This window comes from Manacus candei, unplaced genomic scaffold (genome assembly GCF_025592945.1).
Source record: "Manacus candei isolate 608988 ecotype Guabito, Panama unplaced genomic scaffold, ASM2559294v1 h1tg000095l, whole genome shotgun sequence".
In the NCBI taxonomy this organism is placed as follows: domain Eukaryota; kingdom Metazoa; phylum Chordata; class Aves; order Passeriformes; family Pipridae; genus Manacus; species Manacus candei.
This window is the reverse complement of record NW_026138143.1, coordinates 3686881-3706803: the sequence shown is the minus strand read 5'-3', so window position 1 is coordinate 3706803 and position 19923 is coordinate 3686881. Positions and strand designations below refer to the sequence as shown.

The window sequence follows — 19923 nt, the reverse complement described above, 5'->3', positions numbered from 1 at the left end:
ACAGAGTCCATTCAGTGAACACAGTGAAGAAAGATTACATTTTTTGTTCTTTCACTATCTCTTAATACCATTTGCAACTGTGGTTTTATCATAGTCAGATACTTTTCTTGCCAGGAAACTTATGATTCCACCATACTTTTAGGCAGCCAACACTGGAAAGTTTATTCATACTGTGCAGTTATGGCAATTCTCAGAGGATGTTTATTATTTGGAGAGCAGAGCTCTGTACAGAATGAGGAATTCTTACTGCACTTAGTTCCCAAATTAATATACGACTATTTAATCAGACCCAAATTTTTTGGCTTACGTCTTCTGTACAAGAAATTAATTTAATTCCTTTTTTCTTATCTGCGATGGTATCTGGGGACTTTGAGCAACCTGGTCTAGTGGAAGATATCCCTGCCTTTGGCAGAGGTGGCACTAGATGATCTTTAAGGTCCCTTCTAACCCAAGCCATTTTATGATTCTATGATGACTTGGACACCTTCTTGTATCACTTTAAATACCTGTGCAGAAAAGCACACAGGATTTGCAAAGCCAGATGGATTTGTTATTCTATCTATGCCAAAAAACAGTGGAAGGGACAAATTTGGATAATGTGCTTGATAAAGTGTGAAGGTGAGGCACTTCCTGTGCCTTTTTAGATGGAAAAAAAAAGAATTAGGAAGAGTAAAAGAAGGTAAGGGCATGAAAGTAGAGACACCCTATTGCATTTTGTTTATCCCCGTTACTGAAGAGTGAAAATGTAAGAGACCAAATAACTGCCTCGACATAGCAGAAGATAAGAAAATTGCTATTGTTTTAACTTATTGTCTGTTCTGCCTGTCTCTAAACCAAATGTAAGCATTTAGATATTGATTCTCAATAAATTTATTTGTGTTCTTTGTTTATTGACATATTTATATTAATTTTTTGTTACTTACATTGACTGTAAGAGTAGGTTATTTCCCAAACATATGTATCTTATAGCCAGATTATTTTAAGTTCTTAAATTCCTAAGGTAGAGTCTTCTGAAGTAGAAAACTTCAGAAGTCATTAGAGATGAAGACAAAAGTATTTATAATTTAGATATGTCCAGAGTACCCGGTCTATCACATCAGTTGTGCTAACATAGTCAAGCCAGGTCAAAGTGGTGTACAGTCAGATGATGTTTGAGGCACTGCCAAATGTAGATACCACAACTGCTTAGCCGGAGCCTGGTAAAGGGATCCATGGTGGATCTTACCATGTTTTTCAAGTCTAACACGTCTGAAACGTAGTTTGTTTCTCTGCATTTCTTTTCTCTGGAAGAATGGAAAAATTCACTTACAAAGCTTGTATTATGTCTCTGCAGAACATGTATTGTAACTGAGATGCTTATGTGCTGTAGCAATAGTAACTATAAACATTGTTCAGTGAGTTCAATGGACTTTGTGTTATAGGTTTTAACCATGGAAGTGTTCTTTAATTATTTAGTATTCTCCTCCACATTGCACTAATGAATTATCTGCTGTGCTGGAAGTGCTGCACCATTATTAATCAGTCTGGTCTTCATAACTCATCCCCCCAAATATCTGAATGCAGTTTCAGGCTGTAAAAATCCATAGATTATTTTTGTAGCTAATTTTTGTATTTTTTTTTAAACGTCCCTTAAAATAATATGAAAAGTAGAAGACCATCTCATCATTACAATATGTGTATGATGTTTGCTAGGAACTTCGTACAGCGTATTAACGAGCATCAAATGTAAAGACAAAACTCTGCTTAAATTGTTAGCACAAATTTTTTATACTGAAGCAGTGTATGTAGAAATTGAGTTTTGTTAGACTTGGTCATAGCAGCCTCCAGCTACAATGCCCTTGAGATACACCTGCAGTGTGGAGCACTGGGGCAGGCAACATGGGGCTTGGTTGGTGCAGAAATCTTTTTCACTATCTCGGCAAGAATGAGTTTCCTCTACAGTTTTTTCTCCTTGCCAACTCCCTGTTCTCCTTTCCTGTTCCCTAAACAAGTCCAACTACAGGTTCTCCAATGCAGAGAACATAGGAGATTAAGTACACCAAGAGATACGACAGACCAGAAAAAAATGGATAAATGAATATGCTGCAAAGATTTCTCATAGGCAAATTCTTTTTTTCCAGCGTTTCCATACTCTCAGAGGTGTGGGACTTCTGTTAAGTTAGCTTTAGCAAGTGACTCCATAAAAAAGTCCCAGAGAGGAGTTTTTATGACAAAAAGATGTTTCATATAGTTTAAGTGTTGGTAGTTAAGGATATAAAGATATTCATTACTTTGCCTAAGAAGAAAGCCCAAAACACTATAAAGGGGAGAACAAGAAATATCACGAAAGCCAGAATATGCCAAGTTTGGCCTACACTTGTGGAAATCCATTTTGGGGAACTGAGATTGCATAAAATGTTATGTTTGCTTTTCACCATCTCCTCAGATTGACCATTTGAGATAAGTTGATAGCCATGCTAGGTTTTAAACATTTTTCCGCTTTATTTTTTCTTTGAAATGGAACAGGTAATAAACACCTGATGTAGCATCTGTAAAAATCAGTGAAATTTTTTGGCTGATTTCAAAAGACTTTGGGTCAGGTTAATTTTGGAGAAGGGGCTATAGAGCCAGATTAATTACATAATTGGTAGATGGAAATTGTAAACAGTAGCAGTTAGATGAGGATCTGTTGTTATGTTATGGAAAGAACAATTGTCTCTTGACAATTGGAAACGAGAGATGAGAGAGAAAATCTGATGGGCAGAAAAGTGATTTCTGCTTATGCATTTCTCTGGGAAGAGAATTCAGAAGTTTCTTATGTAGTCTTTGAATAGAAAGTGTGTAGTAACATTGGGCACCTCAATTTTGCAATGTATACTCTGTCACTGAATTTTAGAAAATACTGAATACTATCTCTGAAAATTTGTCCTTTTCAAGTACCTTCACGTTGAACATCCAAAATAGGAAGCAGTTCAAAATCACTGGTCAGTTGTGAACGTCTTGCCCATTAAATGTATAAAATAATGCAATTAGAAACAGCAAAAAACTGTAATATGCAAATATGAGACTGTGTAATTTTTAAGTAATTATGAAATACTTTTCACTATAAAAACAAGAGTTTCTTTCATTTCTCTTATGATTATAGGAATGATAAAGGAAAAGCCTTTCAGCATGTACAAAAGTTCCAAATTCATATAGTTAAGCAAAGCTCAAAGAAAACTATGGCAGTTTATGTAAACTGCCTACAACCCCTGTCAGTGTATGTAGGACCTGGGCTCTGTGTCAGGAAAACACCCCAAAATTAGGTAAGCATACCTGTTTGCTAAAGACTTCAGTTTGTATTTGTGTCAGATTCTAAATGGGAAAGCTATTTCTGTCATGTTTTAAGCAGCAGGGGTAGTCTAAACATGTTCAATAGGTCTAGTGACCTTTTCCTGAGTAATGGAAAACTTTCAGCTGTGCCAGTGCAGTATATTTATACCAATATTATTTACAGGTCTTGCCCTCTTTGCTGCTACTTCTTAGAACTGTTCTTGAATGAAAAATAAACGTGTCAGGGTTTTAATACAATTAAAATGGTTATAAACATTCTTAAAAATAGAAATGTATGCTTAACCATGCTTCCTTTAGCTGATTGCAATGTCTTCAGCAACTGTTGTTTCTGTGATGGACTAATAGATAACCTATGAAATGGTTCTGCATCACACACACTGATGTGTGCCCTAGAGCAAGTACTCAATAGCTTGAAAGGTTTTGAAATTGATTTTCATCCATTAATTATTTATGTATTTTCAGTTCAGCTGATTTTTAAGACCGTACAGAGGTGTGACAGTTTCTTGTGATGCATCATGGGTATTGCTTACAGAGGATTCCTACAAGCATAGTTTATGTGGTGACTGCTGAAAGCTGCTTCCCGCCTCCCAGAGATGGAAAAGTTGCTGTAATAATAAAAAGTACAGAAACTCTACAGATGACCGCAGAAAAACAGTTTTGTGAAGAGCAGGTTTAGCAGGTAGTTCAACCTCTTAATTACTCCCTTTGAATGCTGAGCATGTTTCATTTGAATCCTATCTCCCCAGTCCTGATTTTAGACAGTATTTTTCTTTAATTCATTCAGGCATTGAAAACAACGTGGTGGTGTAATTAGGGTTAATTTTAGAAGCAAACAGAGCTGAAGGTCGTCAGTGTGCAGGAGGTGGCACTATCCCTCAAATCCCCATGTGAAATAAGATGGAGCCCTCTGCTGAAACTCCTCAGAGTGTGCCACTGTTGATTTTGGAGGTCTCAGGAAGTGATACCCAAAAGGTTGTTCAGCATCTTTGGGCAGGGAGGTCTGTCAAGGATCCCTGTCATACAACTGATAGTATCAGAACTAATTGATTAAGCTAGTATGTTACCAGAAGGGAGGAACAACCATGAATATTCTCCAATCACTTATGTGTAAGGCTGGGAAGGCCTTCACCTTGCCATATAACCTGTTCCTCCATCCTGGAGAAGAAAAGCTTTATATGGGGATGTCCCTCATCCCTGATTTTCTTACTAGTTCTTGTAAAAGCTGGAATGTTAGGAAACATACAGACATTTTCAGAGTATCTTGTAATAAACCCTCCTTGCTTCATGTAACATGGAGAACAGTTGGTATTAATTTTTAGCTTTTTGTACACTGGCCAGCTTATGATCCTACATCAGTCTTGCTTTTGTAGACTAAACATGTTCACTTTCTTCACAGGTCCTATTTCTTAAACATCACACTGTTCTTGCTGTTGTCTGGACTATATCCCATCTGTTTATCTGCTCCCTTAAGTGAGGCATCCAAAACCAGGAGCAGCATCAGCACTGGCCTCATCAGGGCTAAGCAGAGCAGAGTAAATGACCTCCTTAATTGACACAGAACTGTAAATTTCCCTTTCTGAATCATTACTGTGTACTGTACCACACCTCAATGGATATGTGTTCAAAATGCCATTTCCTTTACAACCATGGGAGCAATTAACGTCTTCCTTAATTATATGTTTTCTTTCACACAGACATGCCCTTATTTCCCGTAATTCTTCTGTTTTGCACGCTTTCAGTCAGTTCCACCTGGAATTTTGCCATACCGACACATTGCATTTGAATCCAGTCACTAATTTATGCACTAACAATATTATATATTTTGATTGATAGCTGCTGAAGGAATAAGAAAAAGACCTGCACATAGACTTCTGGTTGAAATGAAGAAGTTATTTTACATTGAAGGTGGGGAAGAAGAATGAAGTTCAGTGCCAGGATTTTGCATTGCATTTATTTCCAGTGAAGTGAATCTCTGTCTTTCACAAAGTTGATTTAAAAATAAGCTATATTCAGATCTTTGGATAGAGATATTATAAAGTTGAAGTGTACTTAGCTTTGTCTGATTGTCTGACCTAACTTCTAAATTCCCTTGAAAACAGACACAGTGTTTTTTATTTTTCACATTGGACAGATATCTGAAAGACCTGAATCATCCCTCTTAAGGAAATCATTGCAGATGGAAGGTGGAAATCATTACATCTTGGTGCAGCGATCTGGTACAACCGCATATCCTCACAAATTTTTCCAGGGAATATTCCATTGTGAAACAAAAGTTTACTCTATCAGAATGGGGACCTCCTCCCCATCTGTTCCAAAGGGCAGTCTGTTCCTCAGACTTCTTCATGATACAAGAATGCATACTGGAAAGCAACTAAACCTCCCCTGGCACAACTTGAGGCCATTTTGTCTTGTCTTATCGCTTGTTCACTGGGAGAAGAGACTGACATCTACCTGACTACAACCTCCTTTCAGGAGGTTGAAGAGAGCAATAAGGTCTCTCCCGAGCCTCCTTCACGCTAAACAACCCCATCTCCCTCAGCCACTCCTCATCAGACTTGTACTTCAGAACTTTCACCAGCTTTCTTGCCCTTCTCAAGATGTGTTCCAGCACCTCAATGTCTTTCTTGTATTGAGGGGCCCAAAACTGAACACAGTGTTTAAAGTGTAGTCTCACCAGTGCTGGGTACAGGGGGACAATCACTGCACTAGTCCTGTTGGCCACACTATTTCTCATACAAGTCAGGATGCTCTGGGCCTTCTTGGCCACACTGCTGGCTCATGTTCAGCTGGCTGTTGACCAGCAACCTCAGGTCCTTTTCCACTAGGCAGCTTTCCAACCACTCTTCCCCAAGCCTGTAGCACTGCATGGAATTATTGTGACCCAAGTGCAAGATCCAGCACTTGCCCTTGTTGAACCTCATACCATTGGCCTCAGTCTGTTGATCCCTCTGTAGAGCCATTGTACTCTCCAGCAGATCAATACTCTTGCCCAACTTAGTGTCATCTGCAGATTTACTGAGGGTGCACTTGATCCCCTTGTCCAGTTCATGGATAAAGATATTAAACAGGACTGGCTTCAGGACCCTTCCTGCACATCCTTCCACATGGTCTGCTGCCCCACGTCTGGTTTACCTGCCCTGTCCTTTAGTGCTCCCTAAGGGCTCCATTTATACGGGGTGGGGAGGCTTGGCCACCATTGCTCCTGGGCTTTCCAGCTGCTGTGGCATGAGCTGCAGGCTCCTGGCTGGTCTCTAGAGGTAAAATTAAAAACAGGAACACAGGTATGTCTTTTATGTTGGGATATGTTTGTTTTTTTGCTTTTTGGAGATACTCTCGGTCATTGTAACCATGTTTTTTCTGGCTCTCTCTACATGTTAAAATTCTGTTTCCTATTTCTTATGTCTTTACAAGCTGACAGAGTGCCTTAAAATAACTGCACTCTCGAAAGAGCATTTCCATGTCATTTCCCTCCTTATTATTCTGTCTTTTCTAAGGTCTTTAGTATGTATTGAGAGGTGATTCCTGGCCTTCCTCACTCTTTTTGGTCTCCTCTAAGCCCTGCTCTGCTTTTCCAGTAACCTTTATTATTATTAACTTACTCATGGAAGTGTCACTGTACTAGACTTTTTTTACAAACCCAAGAACAGGAAAATAATCTCTGACCTCAAGAATATTTTGATATCATGTGGTTCTGCTAGTATATACCGCAGTCCCTTGGAGGTGATTCCATTGATTCATTAGAAAGCATTATGGTATGCTGGTCATATCTTCCATTCCTTTCTTTTTAAGTATGTTAGTGTCTACTGAGGACTCCAGTTCATGAATATACTATTACTTATGGCAACACACAGATGCTTCCTGTTAAGTACAGTGCATCTTCTAGCCCCTTGCAAAACACAACTCTCTTAAACACAATGCTTTATTGTTTTTCTGAATTTCAACTTCAATTACAATACATTGTTCTCAGGGGTGTGGCTTGGTGGATTATTAAAGAGTGTGAAATAGCCAAAAAGGGACAGCGGGGGAAACAGCATTCTTGCCAAAGAACTTAATTTCCTTTAGAATTTGCCAAAGTAGCTAATCTAATTTATGGGGAAACAATTAAAATAATAATAAGAAATTACATATTTTTTAAATTTAGTTTCATACTTAAAGTCACAAAAACATGTAATCTGTTAACTGGTGTAGCTTTGACTTTGCAGTGTTTGATTGCTGTATTTAAGATTTTCTTTCTGCACAAACTTCATAATTAACAGGATTTAAATTGCCTAATTCTCTCTGCTTCAGAAACTGGTAGTGCTGGCAAAGTTCCTCATATACCTTGCTAATTAGATACCTGATACAGTGGGCTTGATTGCCTTTAAAATTAAAAAAAAAAGACAAAAACAAAAAAAAGCCTTTACAGTCCATGAGTGATTTAAGTCAGACTAAAAAATATTGCTTTTACACAATATCAGATTACATTTACTGTCACATGTATTTGCACAGTACTGTGTTTGTACAATATACCATACTCCTGCACCACTGCCAAACATGTGAGATCAAATATGGTAAATTACTGTTGTTGTTGAGGTCTGATACACCAGAAGAAAAACACAAGTCTGAAATTACCGAAAGCTTCATGGGAAAGAGGAAAGGAGTTCCCAGAAATATACTGAAAAACGAATGCTTCTCCATTTTGAAATGAGCTTGCCAGAGCAGATGAATGTTCTTGACCTGATGAGTGTTTATCAACTGTCTGCATGTCTGCTTGGCAGCTTTGCTCCCTTGAAATATTCTTAATCTAAAGACCTGAGAAGATGAGGTTATAAAGTCACACTCCTAGTAAAGGTTCTCATTCTCCCAGTACATCTTCAGTAAGAAACATGTAAAAAATGGTGATATTTTTGTGGAGTATTCTATCAAGAGGATACAAGATAAGACAAGAATTACATATCTGGATGTATCTGTCTATGCACAACAGAACAGAGAATTTGTTTGGAATATTTTAGTGAAATTTCTTCTACTTAAATATATTTCTAGCTTCTTTCAAATAATTTAAAAATGCCTTTTTACAGACAGAACCAGCAGAGAATTAAATAGTACCACAAAGGCAGGAAGATGCTTCAAGCTTTCAGTTAATCTCAAAAGAGAAAGAAAAGTTAGCTTGGAAATAATTGCAGTGACCTCATCTTGAGATCCTAAATAGCAAATACAGTTTCCTGCTGAGTAGTACAGTATCTCAGATACAAATAATACATAAAATTTTGCTTCCATTTTTCAGTTGCTTTATAGTACTAGGTAATATAACTCCTGGCTATCATGAGTGAGAGTTTTAAGGTTACAATAGCTGCAGCTGGGAAAATTGAATTGACAGGTTAAAGCCATAGATACATGAAACCCCATACGTCTTTGCAGGACAGGAAAGTCTGTTTTTCAAAAGCAGTTGTTCCTTTGTTTTTTGGAACAGGATTTGTGGTTTTGTTCTTTGTTAATACAATGCCTTGCCCAACTGGTTTGTGATTGATGATTTGTCTCTCCAGTACTACAACAATCAAAAAAAAACCAACAAGAACAGGATTTTAAGGCTCCTGTACTGTAAGTTGCTTGTCCAAAGCCACAGAGCAAAATGATGCAGAGCCAGATTTAGCACACAAGGAAATTTCTTTGACCTAATCTCAGTCTCAGACCATTATTTTGTTTCTCTCTGGAAGGTGACCTTGTCTGATGTTCTTCAGAATATCACATGGGTTTTGCCATGCCACTGTCACAACCTCTGCTCCTCTGAGTCACTACAATGGCAATTGGACAGCAAATGGCTCCTTTCTTCTAGGTTTGATGCTCATGAGGAAACCTTTGGAAGTGCAGAAGAAAACTCTAGGAGACACATAGATGTGTTAGGTGATGGGCAGGCTACTATGCTTCAGGACTGGGAAAGACCCAGCAGAGGACAAAGGGCTCATTGCAGACTGAACACCTGAAAAGAAACTGGTAGCATGATCTTGAGACTAATGACTTTTTTCTGACAAATTTTGAAAAATAATTCATTGTTTTGGGTTGCATTAATAACATGCAGAACAGTAACCCACTTGGAAGACAAGTCAATAGGTAAGTTTATTGGTTCAGGCCTCTGTCAGTGTCTCTGTGTTATCTGGGCTGTCTCCTGAGAGGCACCTGTAACTATCTCCCCAAATTTCATGAGGCATTTCAGAGGTAAGACAGTGTTTGAATGCACACCCGCTCCTTGCAGTATTCCCTCAACACAAGTGCTTCACCTCTTGCTTTCGTGGGAATGGTACTCTGGCATTGCATTGAACACAGTTGGTCTCTTATTCAGAAAAATACTTCCTTAGCTCAGGAGAAGAAAATACTGAATGCAGCATATATCCCACTTGTGTGACATGATTACTTCCAGCAGAGTCGATGGAATTATTTGTGCAGGATGTGGTCCAGTGTTAAGAAATTCTTTAAAGCATAGGAGCAAAAATGTGTGTATGTCTTTAAATGATGGAATTTATCCATTTTCAGGCACGGACAAAGGGAGTATTACAGATCATGAGACTATTCAAAGCATAGTGTACAAGGGCATAGAACAGGGCAGGGTGTAATAGGATAGGAAAGGAAGGGAAATAATCTCAGTCAGGCAAATAGGTTTTTTTGTCCAAGTTAAATTCTTCAAATCTGTTCAAGGTGCGTAGTTGAGGTACCTGGTTTCAGGTTGGGGCTTTCTTGAAGTTACAATTAAAATAATAAAATTATTTTTAAAATAGTGTTAGAGGTGGGCACAGGCTGCAAATATGTTACTTTTTTCTGAAAAAAAACCCCAAACTAATTAAAAATAACTTCCTCTCCTGTTTCTTTACCAAGACCTATTTTGAGGACTTTGTGTTTCCCTCAAAGAACCAGTGAAATCTCAGGCACCTAAAACAAATAGAGGCAGTATACTTAGGACTTGGCTGTTAAAAAAAATTTTTAAAAAAATTTTAAAAAATTATTATTTTAAAGTATTTTGCTTTAAAATTATAATTTTTATACTCATGCACAATTTGTTGTTCATTTTGGCTGGTTAATACTTCTCTTTATAAAGCAACCACAGAATGTTGTTAAACTCAGATCCTGTGCAATCTTAGGTTTCTGTGCTTGCTATTTCCAGAACATAGAGCAGTTATCTGTAAAACTTGGATGTGAGGTACATCTGGGTTGAACAAGGACAGTGTAAATCTTGCCCCTGCTTACCCAGGGCTGCCGTGCACAGTGAGCAGAGCCACACTCTCTGCAGTTCTCATCTTGTGCCTGCCACGTAGAGGCTGAGTTCATCCCAGCAACATATCAAAGTGCATGACTGGTGTCTGTTACCTATGTGTTTGGTCTAGCCCTCCCAGAACCAAAAATGTAGGTGGTGAAGCCTCTTACTCTGCGGAATACGTGCTAGAGACATGCTTGGAGATGAGTTTGGTTTGTTTGGATTTTTCTCCTTCTTTACTTTGTTGTTCCATAATGCCCATTTTGCTGTCTTCATGGAAGATGGCAAAGTCAAGAAAGTAGGTCTTTTTGGGTTGCGGCCCTCCTTCTGCAAGTATTCAGGCCATCTGTCAAAGTTACAGTGGCTATTCCTGTGCTGGAAGTTAAATACATGACTTTGTCAGATCAAAGTTTGAACTACTGTTTCACTTGAGTAAAGGTGGCACATGTCCCTCATGCAATGATATCAATTCACAGGTTACAAAATTTAGGACAGAAGATATTTATTCCATGAAATAATTTCTAAGGGAAAGCATAAGGAAAAAGAAAACATAAAAAAAATATTGTTAAAAATGAGAGTAAAATTTCTGTGTGAATTAAGCGTTAAGTAAGGATGTCAGAAGAAATATAATAGCTTAATTTTTATTCCCAGTAGTTTGCAATGCTTTTCTAATACATTGGATCTTTTGTTCATTCACAGAATGACTGTATTATCACTCAGATACCTCAAACATGTTGATAGATTCCTCTGTAAGGCATTTCCCATCCCGCTTTTACAGGAGCTACTGTGCAGTCAGCTGTAGAGTAGTTGAGTCATTAGAGTCTGGTTGAAAACCAGATTATTTTTTTTAATTGTTTTTTATTGTTCTTGTGAATATGTTCTCTGGACTAAATGTGATATAAAAGTTACATATGTCCCTATGTGGTCACAGGTTTAGATTTCTGTGTAAATGGTTTATAAATATACTGAATTTTTCAGCAGTGTATCATGACTGTGGAAAGCTTGTCTTTGACTAAGAACATGGGAGGTGAGTTTAGGTTGGCACAACTCATGACAGAAGTAGGAATATTTTAAGATATGGGCAGGAGAACAATTTACCGTGAAGAAGCTAATATATAGTCTTGCAGTTTGTCAGCCTCTTTGTGTGAGTCTTGTTAATTTGGGGGAAGTTCCCAGTGACTGACTCCCTCAGAAAGTGGGATGAGCTACGTCACATGTTGTGCAAGGTCATTTGTAAGAGATGGGCCTCAGTTTACCTCATGTCAGCTTCCTTGTCCCCTTTTATTCTTCATCACTGTTCAGTTTGGCTAATGCCATTTAGCCTGCCTATGTTTCGACACATGCTGGATACATGATCTTGTCAAGAAATTATGGGAATGTTGCTTAGATGCTTTTAACCATGCTTAGACCCTTCTCATACTGCAACCTTTAAATGCCACCGTGTCAGTGGTGGGCGAAGTGTTTCCTGTCTGATGCAATGGTGTAGTACAAAAATTAAAACCGTTAATTGTTTTGTTTTCATCCCTATGTTATGTAAACTTTGCAGCCTCCCCAAAAGAATGCGAGGACTACAAAGAGAAACATGCAGGAGTTGAGAAATAGCACAGAGTAGGGTCCCATCTTGGTTTTGTGTATCATCTCTTCAATTACACGGATTATGCAATGTTCTCTACCAGCTTCCCATCCTGCTGACGGCACAGGATGAATAGTGTTAGGGGCTAGCATCAGGTTCGGGATGGAGAAGATGCCTGTGTCAAAAGACATTCAAGCCATTTTGTAGGAAATGGAGGTAGCATTATGACCGAAGCAAGGAATTACAGATAGAGAGTATTACAGAGGGCAAGATGAAGCTACTCCCTTCCTTTTTTCTAGAGTCACTGCATAACAGTAGGTTGTAGCCAAATACTTGAGATGAAATATTCACAGAAAGCCTCTAATAATGAGTGCACATTTTTGGAGGGTTTGGAAAGTGACATCCATCAGTCCTTTGCAAAAGGTGCAGAACATGCATGAGGATGCTTTGAGATGTGCTTCAAACAACTTCTGATTGGTAATGCAAAGTACTCTGGAGAAGTTAGGCTTCCAGTGTTTCTAGCTGAGTATTCAAAATCAGCTGATACTTCCGATAATTTTGATTTCTTTTTCTCTCTGTTTCTGTCCCTATTTGGAAGGTAAGGATCATACTACATCTTTTTCAAAGATATGGACACAAAGCCACAATGTTCATGGTAGACTGGACTATTATAAATAGTAACTAGACGAAAGTGTCCATGAAAACGCTTATCATCTCAGAGCATGGCCTGGTCCCTTCAGACTTGATAGAACATTGTTTTAAAGTCCTTATTAGCTATCCATTTTGTTGACCTCACCTTCTGGCCTCTCAAGCTCACTGAGCTCCACACTTCTCCTTATCTCCACCTTACTTTTTTGTTCCTCTACTTTCTCCTTTCACTGATTCTTGAGTCTGGTGGCTTCCAGAGAGAAACTGTGCCATTAGGAGGGAGAGCTTTTCAGTTCTGCCCTTGGGAGCATGTACTTCCCCCTTTACTGGCATGTTCCACTTAAGCTACATTGGTTGCCATGGAGGAGCATCTGTGAGGATGGCAGATACCACATCTAACCAGCACAGAAAAAGGCTCTATCACATTCATGGAGAAGTGAATCTATCCAGCCTATGCAAGCAGATTTTTTCAACGGCTTCTAACTTAGCCAAATCTGGGCAACTTTTAATAAAAACCTTTCCCCTGCCAAAATTTTAAGTCCTTTCTCCGAAACATGGAGGCACTAGAGCTTTTTAATGAAGCAGTTATTAAAAAACAAAACAAAACCTAGGAATAATAACATGTTTTTTCTCTCAGTTGTTCTCAGAAAAGTTGTTCTGTTGTTCTCAGAAATGGCTGAACCAGTTCAGCCTGACTTATTTATTTTGGAAAGAGTCAGCTGAGACAAACTTTCAGCATGGGAAATTTTAGCCCAACTGGTTAGCATTTCTCCAGGTTTGGCAAAGTTTAATGCAAGTGAAAATGTTCTTATACTAGGAAGTCAAAGGCAAGCTTACATATCAGCAAAGCTCCTGCTTAGTATAGAAAAAGGCTATGTATATTAACTGATTTTTCTTAATGTTTCAGATTCTTTGAGTATATACTGCTCTACAAAGATGGAGTGATGTTTCAGATTGAACAAGTTACAAAGCTTTGCTCAAAGATTGCTCTGACAGAGCCATGGGATCCATATGATATTCCTACCAATTCAACTTATGAAGATCAGTACTACATTGGGGGACCTGGAGATGAAGTTATGGTACAGGAATGGTCTGACAGAAAACCAGCCAGGAAATGTATGTGCATGCTTTTGTTTTATCTTAATAATAATCAATATCACTGCTGCCCAGAGAAAAATAAAATTATTCCTGTTTCACCTCAGCTTTCCATATTTCTATAAAGTTTTCTGGAAGAAATAATAAAAATGCCCTGTGCACAGCATGTAATTTTATTAACAATGAATTTTATGTAAGAAAATATTCCATATCTCAGCAGGATTAATTATGTCCAAGGGACTTGATTGTACTGTAGTTCATATCATACAGATTTTGGCATGGAACAGCACCATTTTGTGTCTGAATCTGGCAGTCTGTATCCAAAATTTACCTAGAGAAGAATTGGTGCTATAATTAGGGACACACACACTCAAACTAGAGTCTGCATAATAGAAACAAAGTAGGTGTCAGTCACGTGGTTCTGCTACCATTGACATCCTTAACAGGTGCCCAAATTTTCTTTTCCACTATACTAGTAAGAAATATCTGCTCTCAAGGCTTAGTTCTGCACTTGGCAGCTGAACACCTACATCATAAAAGAAAATAAGCTGAATTTTCCAGGGTATGGTATGTTAGGTTTTGAACCCATAGCAATTTGTTAGCACATTGGTTTCAATTCATCTATGGTTTATTGATGACCCAGACAACTATAAAAATAATTTTAAAACCCCCATGAAAAATATATTCCGCTATTCAACTAATGCAATACTTATGGTTATAGATGTCTAATATATAGGCTAGTTATGAAGCTGAGCATTTAGCCAGAGGAAAATATTTCTTTCTTGAATAAAAGTAGAAAAAATGAAGTAGAGAATGAAGGATAAGATTGTTAGACCTCTGTAACTCAGTCGACATATTCTCTGGTATTCCACAAGAGGCGAATTATCACTTACTCCAAGAGTTTTTATTTTTCAGATCTGGTATTTTTGGAACTTTTATGGAACTTAGTATGCGGATACATTCAGTAATTAGGTGTGATTTTTTTTATCCTATATTATTTTGTATCTCCAGTGCTTTTCTGTATGATAATTCATCAAAATAATGTCTTGAAGTTGTCTATCCACCTTTTAGCTAATATTGGCTTGGATTTTATATTTCTGTTTAAATTATAAAGGTTTCAGGGGAGATATAGGCTGCCTTGGTAGCATCATATTTTACCGTGATTTTTTTATTCAAAATTTTGATAGAAGACTTGTTGAATAAAAGATTAATCCATTTTTGTATACTCAAAACCAGATTCATTGAGGTCAGGAAGTTTTTTGGTATATTAACATGCTCCAGAGAGGTATGTTCAAATTTTGCTCAGCTTGCCACCCTTTCTTTAGATACTCTATGTGTGTTTCATGTCCCAGCTTTTCTATTTCTAGTAATGTGATTGTGGTACAGCATATGACACAATACTGGAAGGACAGAAAATAAGTGTGTCATTGCTGCTGAGTGAGAGAAAATAAGCTTCCTTGGGACTAGAAAAATTTGTTCCACGCATCCCTCAGAGGAGCTGATTTATGATCATAGTAGGTAATTTTAACATCATCAGTTTCTAATAAGGGATCTGAAATGCATAAAACAACAAGATGAAGTGAAGTATGATGGAAGGGCTGAAGAGTGATCACAGATAATGTGGGTGGGGTTAATAAAAGAGATATAAAAGTGAAGGGTACTTGAAGGAAGCCACCTCAACAATATTGCTTCCACTACCAAAATAACGTAGTGGTGAAAGTAGAGGTGATGGCAGAGAACAAGGGGGAAAGATAACAAGGGAACACCTCTGAGATTAACACTTCATGAAATTCAACTGAAGTCAAAAAAGGGACAGACTTGCTACATCACACACCTGGAGGAGATCAGCATTGAGTGTAGTATTGAAATAACTATTGCACCATAGAGTGTTTGAAAAGAGAAGGAATTTAAAAAAAAATAACACAATAATGACAATCTCAATAGACAATGTTAAACCGCAGGAGTGAGTTAAAAGAAGAGATTGAGGCACTGGAGTTGTATTTGGAAATGTTCCTCTTCTAATGAGACAAACCCTCTATGCTTGAGACAGATGAAAAAAATGAAACAAAGTCTAATTTATTCAGATTAAAATTGTGCTGAGTATCATCAATTTGAGATTATAGGGGACCAGCAATTGTAGAAGCAGGCTGTCAGTTCTGGTGCAGAGAAGTCCCCAGCACGGCAGAGGACAAATGCTTCCTTAGGTAGGTGAGTGCAGAACTTCCTGAGCATGGGAAGGAATCAAATGTCCTACACAGTTGAGGGAACTAAGTGTTTTGGAGTGTCAATGGCTGTGTTGAAAGCCACTGTGAAATAGACCATGGGTTTTCAGTAATCACACTTTTCAGCTTGTCAGAAGCAGAGTATAAGGTGAAAGGTTGCAGTGCTACCCAACCTGATGGTGCTAAAATTTGCTTCCCTGATAAAGAAAGCATTTCGTTGCTTCACTAGTGAAGCAAGTAACTACTGACATGAAAGGGGCATGAGAAGTGTGGGAAATCAGACTTGCACAGAACATAACTAAATTTGGAACTAAACAAAAGAGTCCTTCAGTAGAGGTATACTTGAAAGGTGACATACTGATGCCATGATGTTTTCATGATTTGAAATGTGCTTGGCACCAACATGTTCAGGTTTGAGATCATTGCGGTGTCCATATTACACCAGTTTTGTAGCCTTTGGTGCATGGTGTTGCCATGCATAGGGGTGGAACTATGGGCAGTTCCAGCCTATAGGCCTGGCTTCAGGAGTGGCCTTTTTTTTTGATTGACATCATCATGACACATGAGCTCATTCCCGTCACCTAAAGCAGTCTCATTTCTGTTTTATTGCAGTGGAATCATGGGTCGGCGTTTACACTGTCAAAGACTGTTACCCAGTACAGGAAACCTACACGAAGAAATACAAGGTGACATCCTCCACTCGCTTCTTTGATATACATCCCGGCATTGCTGACCCCTCGGTGTTTACCCCACCGAGCACTTGCCAGACAGCCCAGCTGACAAGGATGAAAGATGAATGCTGATTATGGACACTGGCTGACCTGGGCAAACACATATTAGCTGAGCTAATAGCTGACTATTAGCTAATAGTCAGCTGCCAACGTCTAACCTGATTGTTCAAGCTAATTGTTGTTCTTTTGGGATTTTGTAAGTTTTCACTTGAAAGAGAACATAAACACACAACTAAGTGAAATATATAACTCAAAAAATCTCTTTCAATCACATTAATCTGTTCAGTGATGCACTTGCAGTATTATATGGCTACCACTAAGATAATATTTCTAGGTACTATTTATTTAAGCTGTAGTTGATTTTCCTTTTGCAAAGGTTTCGTTATTTATTTTTTCTAGAGAACAAAGCGTAAGCAGACTGCAATACAGATAATGTCCAGAAGGAAAAGTTGGATCTTATTGTCACTTCTGGGGACTTGAGGGGAAACATGAGCTGACTTAAACCTCATCCCTAAGTGAAAAATACTGTTTTAAACAATATACACCAAAATTGTGGAAATTTATTCTTTTGGTTTTAGTATGCTTTGTGTTCTGTTTGGTTGGTTTGTTTTTTTTCTTTCTACTCTTCAGGAATCTGGTAGTCTAATTTTCAAGCTTATTTTTGTTCTTTCTAAAAAGAAACTGGAGTAGCTTTATTCATGTAATTCTAGCTGACATGCAAAAAATACTTTTCTGTTTCTTGGGACAATGGTGTGAAAGAAAGCGAAGGAGGGAGGGGTACGCCTCCAAAACCAGTAAGCCAAAGTTTTCATTCATTTACTACATTTTTGGGGAAGGGTTCCAGTAGGATGCGATGAGATATTTTTCAGTCATATTTTGCTTCAGCACTCACTTTTCAAGGCAATACTAGCTTTAACATATGCAAAGAGATTAAAAGGTATTGTACTCTAAACGACTTTAATATTTAGTAGCTGTTTTCAAAAGTCTTTCTTCAGAATGTAGAAACACCTTTATAATTCCAGGTAGATGTGAAAAAAGGCCGTTCTTAGTGCATAGTTAGTAAAGGCAAAATCATATTTCACACAGTGCCTGGTGGTCCAAATGGAGTGAAAGACAGAGGTGTGTGACCTGCATAGGGAGGTGGGAGAGAGGAATGGGAGGGAAAGGTTTTAGATGACCTCTGTGCAGTGAGGCAGCAAGGCGCTGCAATCTAAATGGAATGACAATCTTGCTTTCTTTTGCATCCACTGCATTGATGCCCGCTTTGTTTGCTGTTTCATCAGCATCTAAAATCTTATTATCTCCACATCCTTTTCTGGTGGAAAGAGTGAAAGTTTCATTAAGCGCAACTAACCAAAAAAGTACAGGAGGCACACATATTTTGCATTAGAAAATTCAAACCAAACCTTCATGCCCCTTCAGGCTCCCAGAAGTGTGGAACAGTGATGGGTTTTGCACTTTTACCAAATGAAATTAATTGGTTTATTCTGTAAGGCATGCATTTTATTTATTATTTGCAAATAAGTTTAAAGACAGATTGTTGTCCTCTTATACATTTTGGGTCTTTGTTTGCTCCAGAAGTTCTCTGGATGTAGACAGTGCAACACTGGGAAGTTCAATATCTCTGAAAGAGAGATGCTGGGCTGGCTTTTGGTGCTTCATATGGTCATAGCTTTTTGTGCGTAAGCAAGTGGGACAGTGGTTATTTTACTTTCAGAGTTGTGGTCAGAATGGCATTTTACTTTGCCCTGTGCCTAATGAAAGCACATATACATATCGGTTGAAATTTAGCTAGTTCATTAAAAAATTTCTCTTGTGCAGGGCCAGTTCACTGAAACACGCTTGTGGAAAGAAGGATTGGATTTCCTTGAATTTAGAGTGCATTTATTCTGTACTCACCTTCTGTATTTTTTGTGTCAACCTAAACGCTAACTGCATATTGTTCTCATTAGGACAATGATTAACATGCATTTCTTAATATGTGTCTTGTTAGAATCTGGAAAATATAATAAATCCAGCTAGCAAACATGAAGTTGTGGTACTGTATCCTTTTGGATGGCTTTGTTGCACTTGAGCAGATAGCTGGGTAATCCGAGTGTTTGTATTATGTTTTGCTGACAGTGATGTAATTTCTAGCAATAACATTAAATGCTCCTTTAAATATAAATTTGCAAAATTCTGGTACTCGAAAGTGCTTTAAAAATTTTGCTGTGACATACAGGGCAATTTTATATGCCTAAATATGTACCTTTAAACCAATGCTGTTGTCTTCATGTTTATGCTCTACGCATTCAATAAAGAGAGTTGTCAAAGAGATATCAAACAACAAAATTTAGGATTCCATATTTTAAATTAGCCACGGACTGAATATGAAGGACAACATGCTTATGCCTGGTTTGTTATCTTTGTTATGATTTGCTTTGGTTTGTTGTCATATACCACAAGAGACATTTTGTCTTTATGCGACTATGCCAATGACTCAATAGGAATGAGGATAAAAGGAATTTAAGGTAGCTGTATAGTATGCTGCCATAATTGAGTAAAAATTGAGTTTCATATGTCTGATAGTCTGGGAAATTTGTTTATCATAGTTATTTGGTGGAAAATTAATAATAAATTGGTATGTACATGAGTTAGATTGTATTCTGCGGGATAACAGTGACAGAAACTGGGAGCTGGATAGCCTCTGAGACAAAGCTGATTTTGTGAGATTTCCAGTGTTTCCTGGTTTCAACTGGGCCAGAAATAGTGCAAACAGAGATCTGTCTGCCATATTTTTATGTTTCTGCTTGGAGGCTTTGCTGAAAGCAGGATGTGTAGAAACACAGCATTGTTTTATTTAGAGTTAACCAAACATTCCTGAACCTCAAAGAAGGGTTTAGTTTGAGTTTGGGGAGGAGATCTGGGCATTTGGTTCCGTTCCTATTTTAACAGTTTGCTTAAACTCAAGTATTAGGGACATATTTTGCTGCTTGAAGCCATGCTGCACACCATGGAAGTGCTGCCATTTACCAGGGCATGCCAACTTTTATGATGAATGTAGGAAGAAACAAGATAATCCATAGTCAAATTAAGTTTTAGTCAAGAAATCTCTGAACAATACAGTATTCTCATTTTGGG

The 19923-nt window shown here is 38.0% G+C and overlaps 1 protein-coding gene across 3 annotated transcripts in view; it reads left to right on the top strand.

Moving 5' to 3' along the window:
* EPDR1 (ependymin related 1) overlaps positions 1 to 18835 on the top strand; it is a 31607-nt gene extending 12772 nt beyond the window's left edge. For all 3 annotated transcript variants that reach the window (XM_051768608.1, XM_051768609.1, XM_051768607.1), the window contains 2 exons: positions 13663 to 13871; positions 16685 to 18835. In XM_051768608.1, the coding sequence (XP_051624568.1) occupies positions 13663 to 13871; positions 16685 to 16875 (400 nt within the window). In that variant the 3' untranslated portion in view covers positions 16876 to 18835. The remainder of the gene's footprint in view (positions 1 to 13662; positions 13872 to 16684) is intronic.
* Positions 18836 to 19923: the final 1088 nt, after the last annotated feature.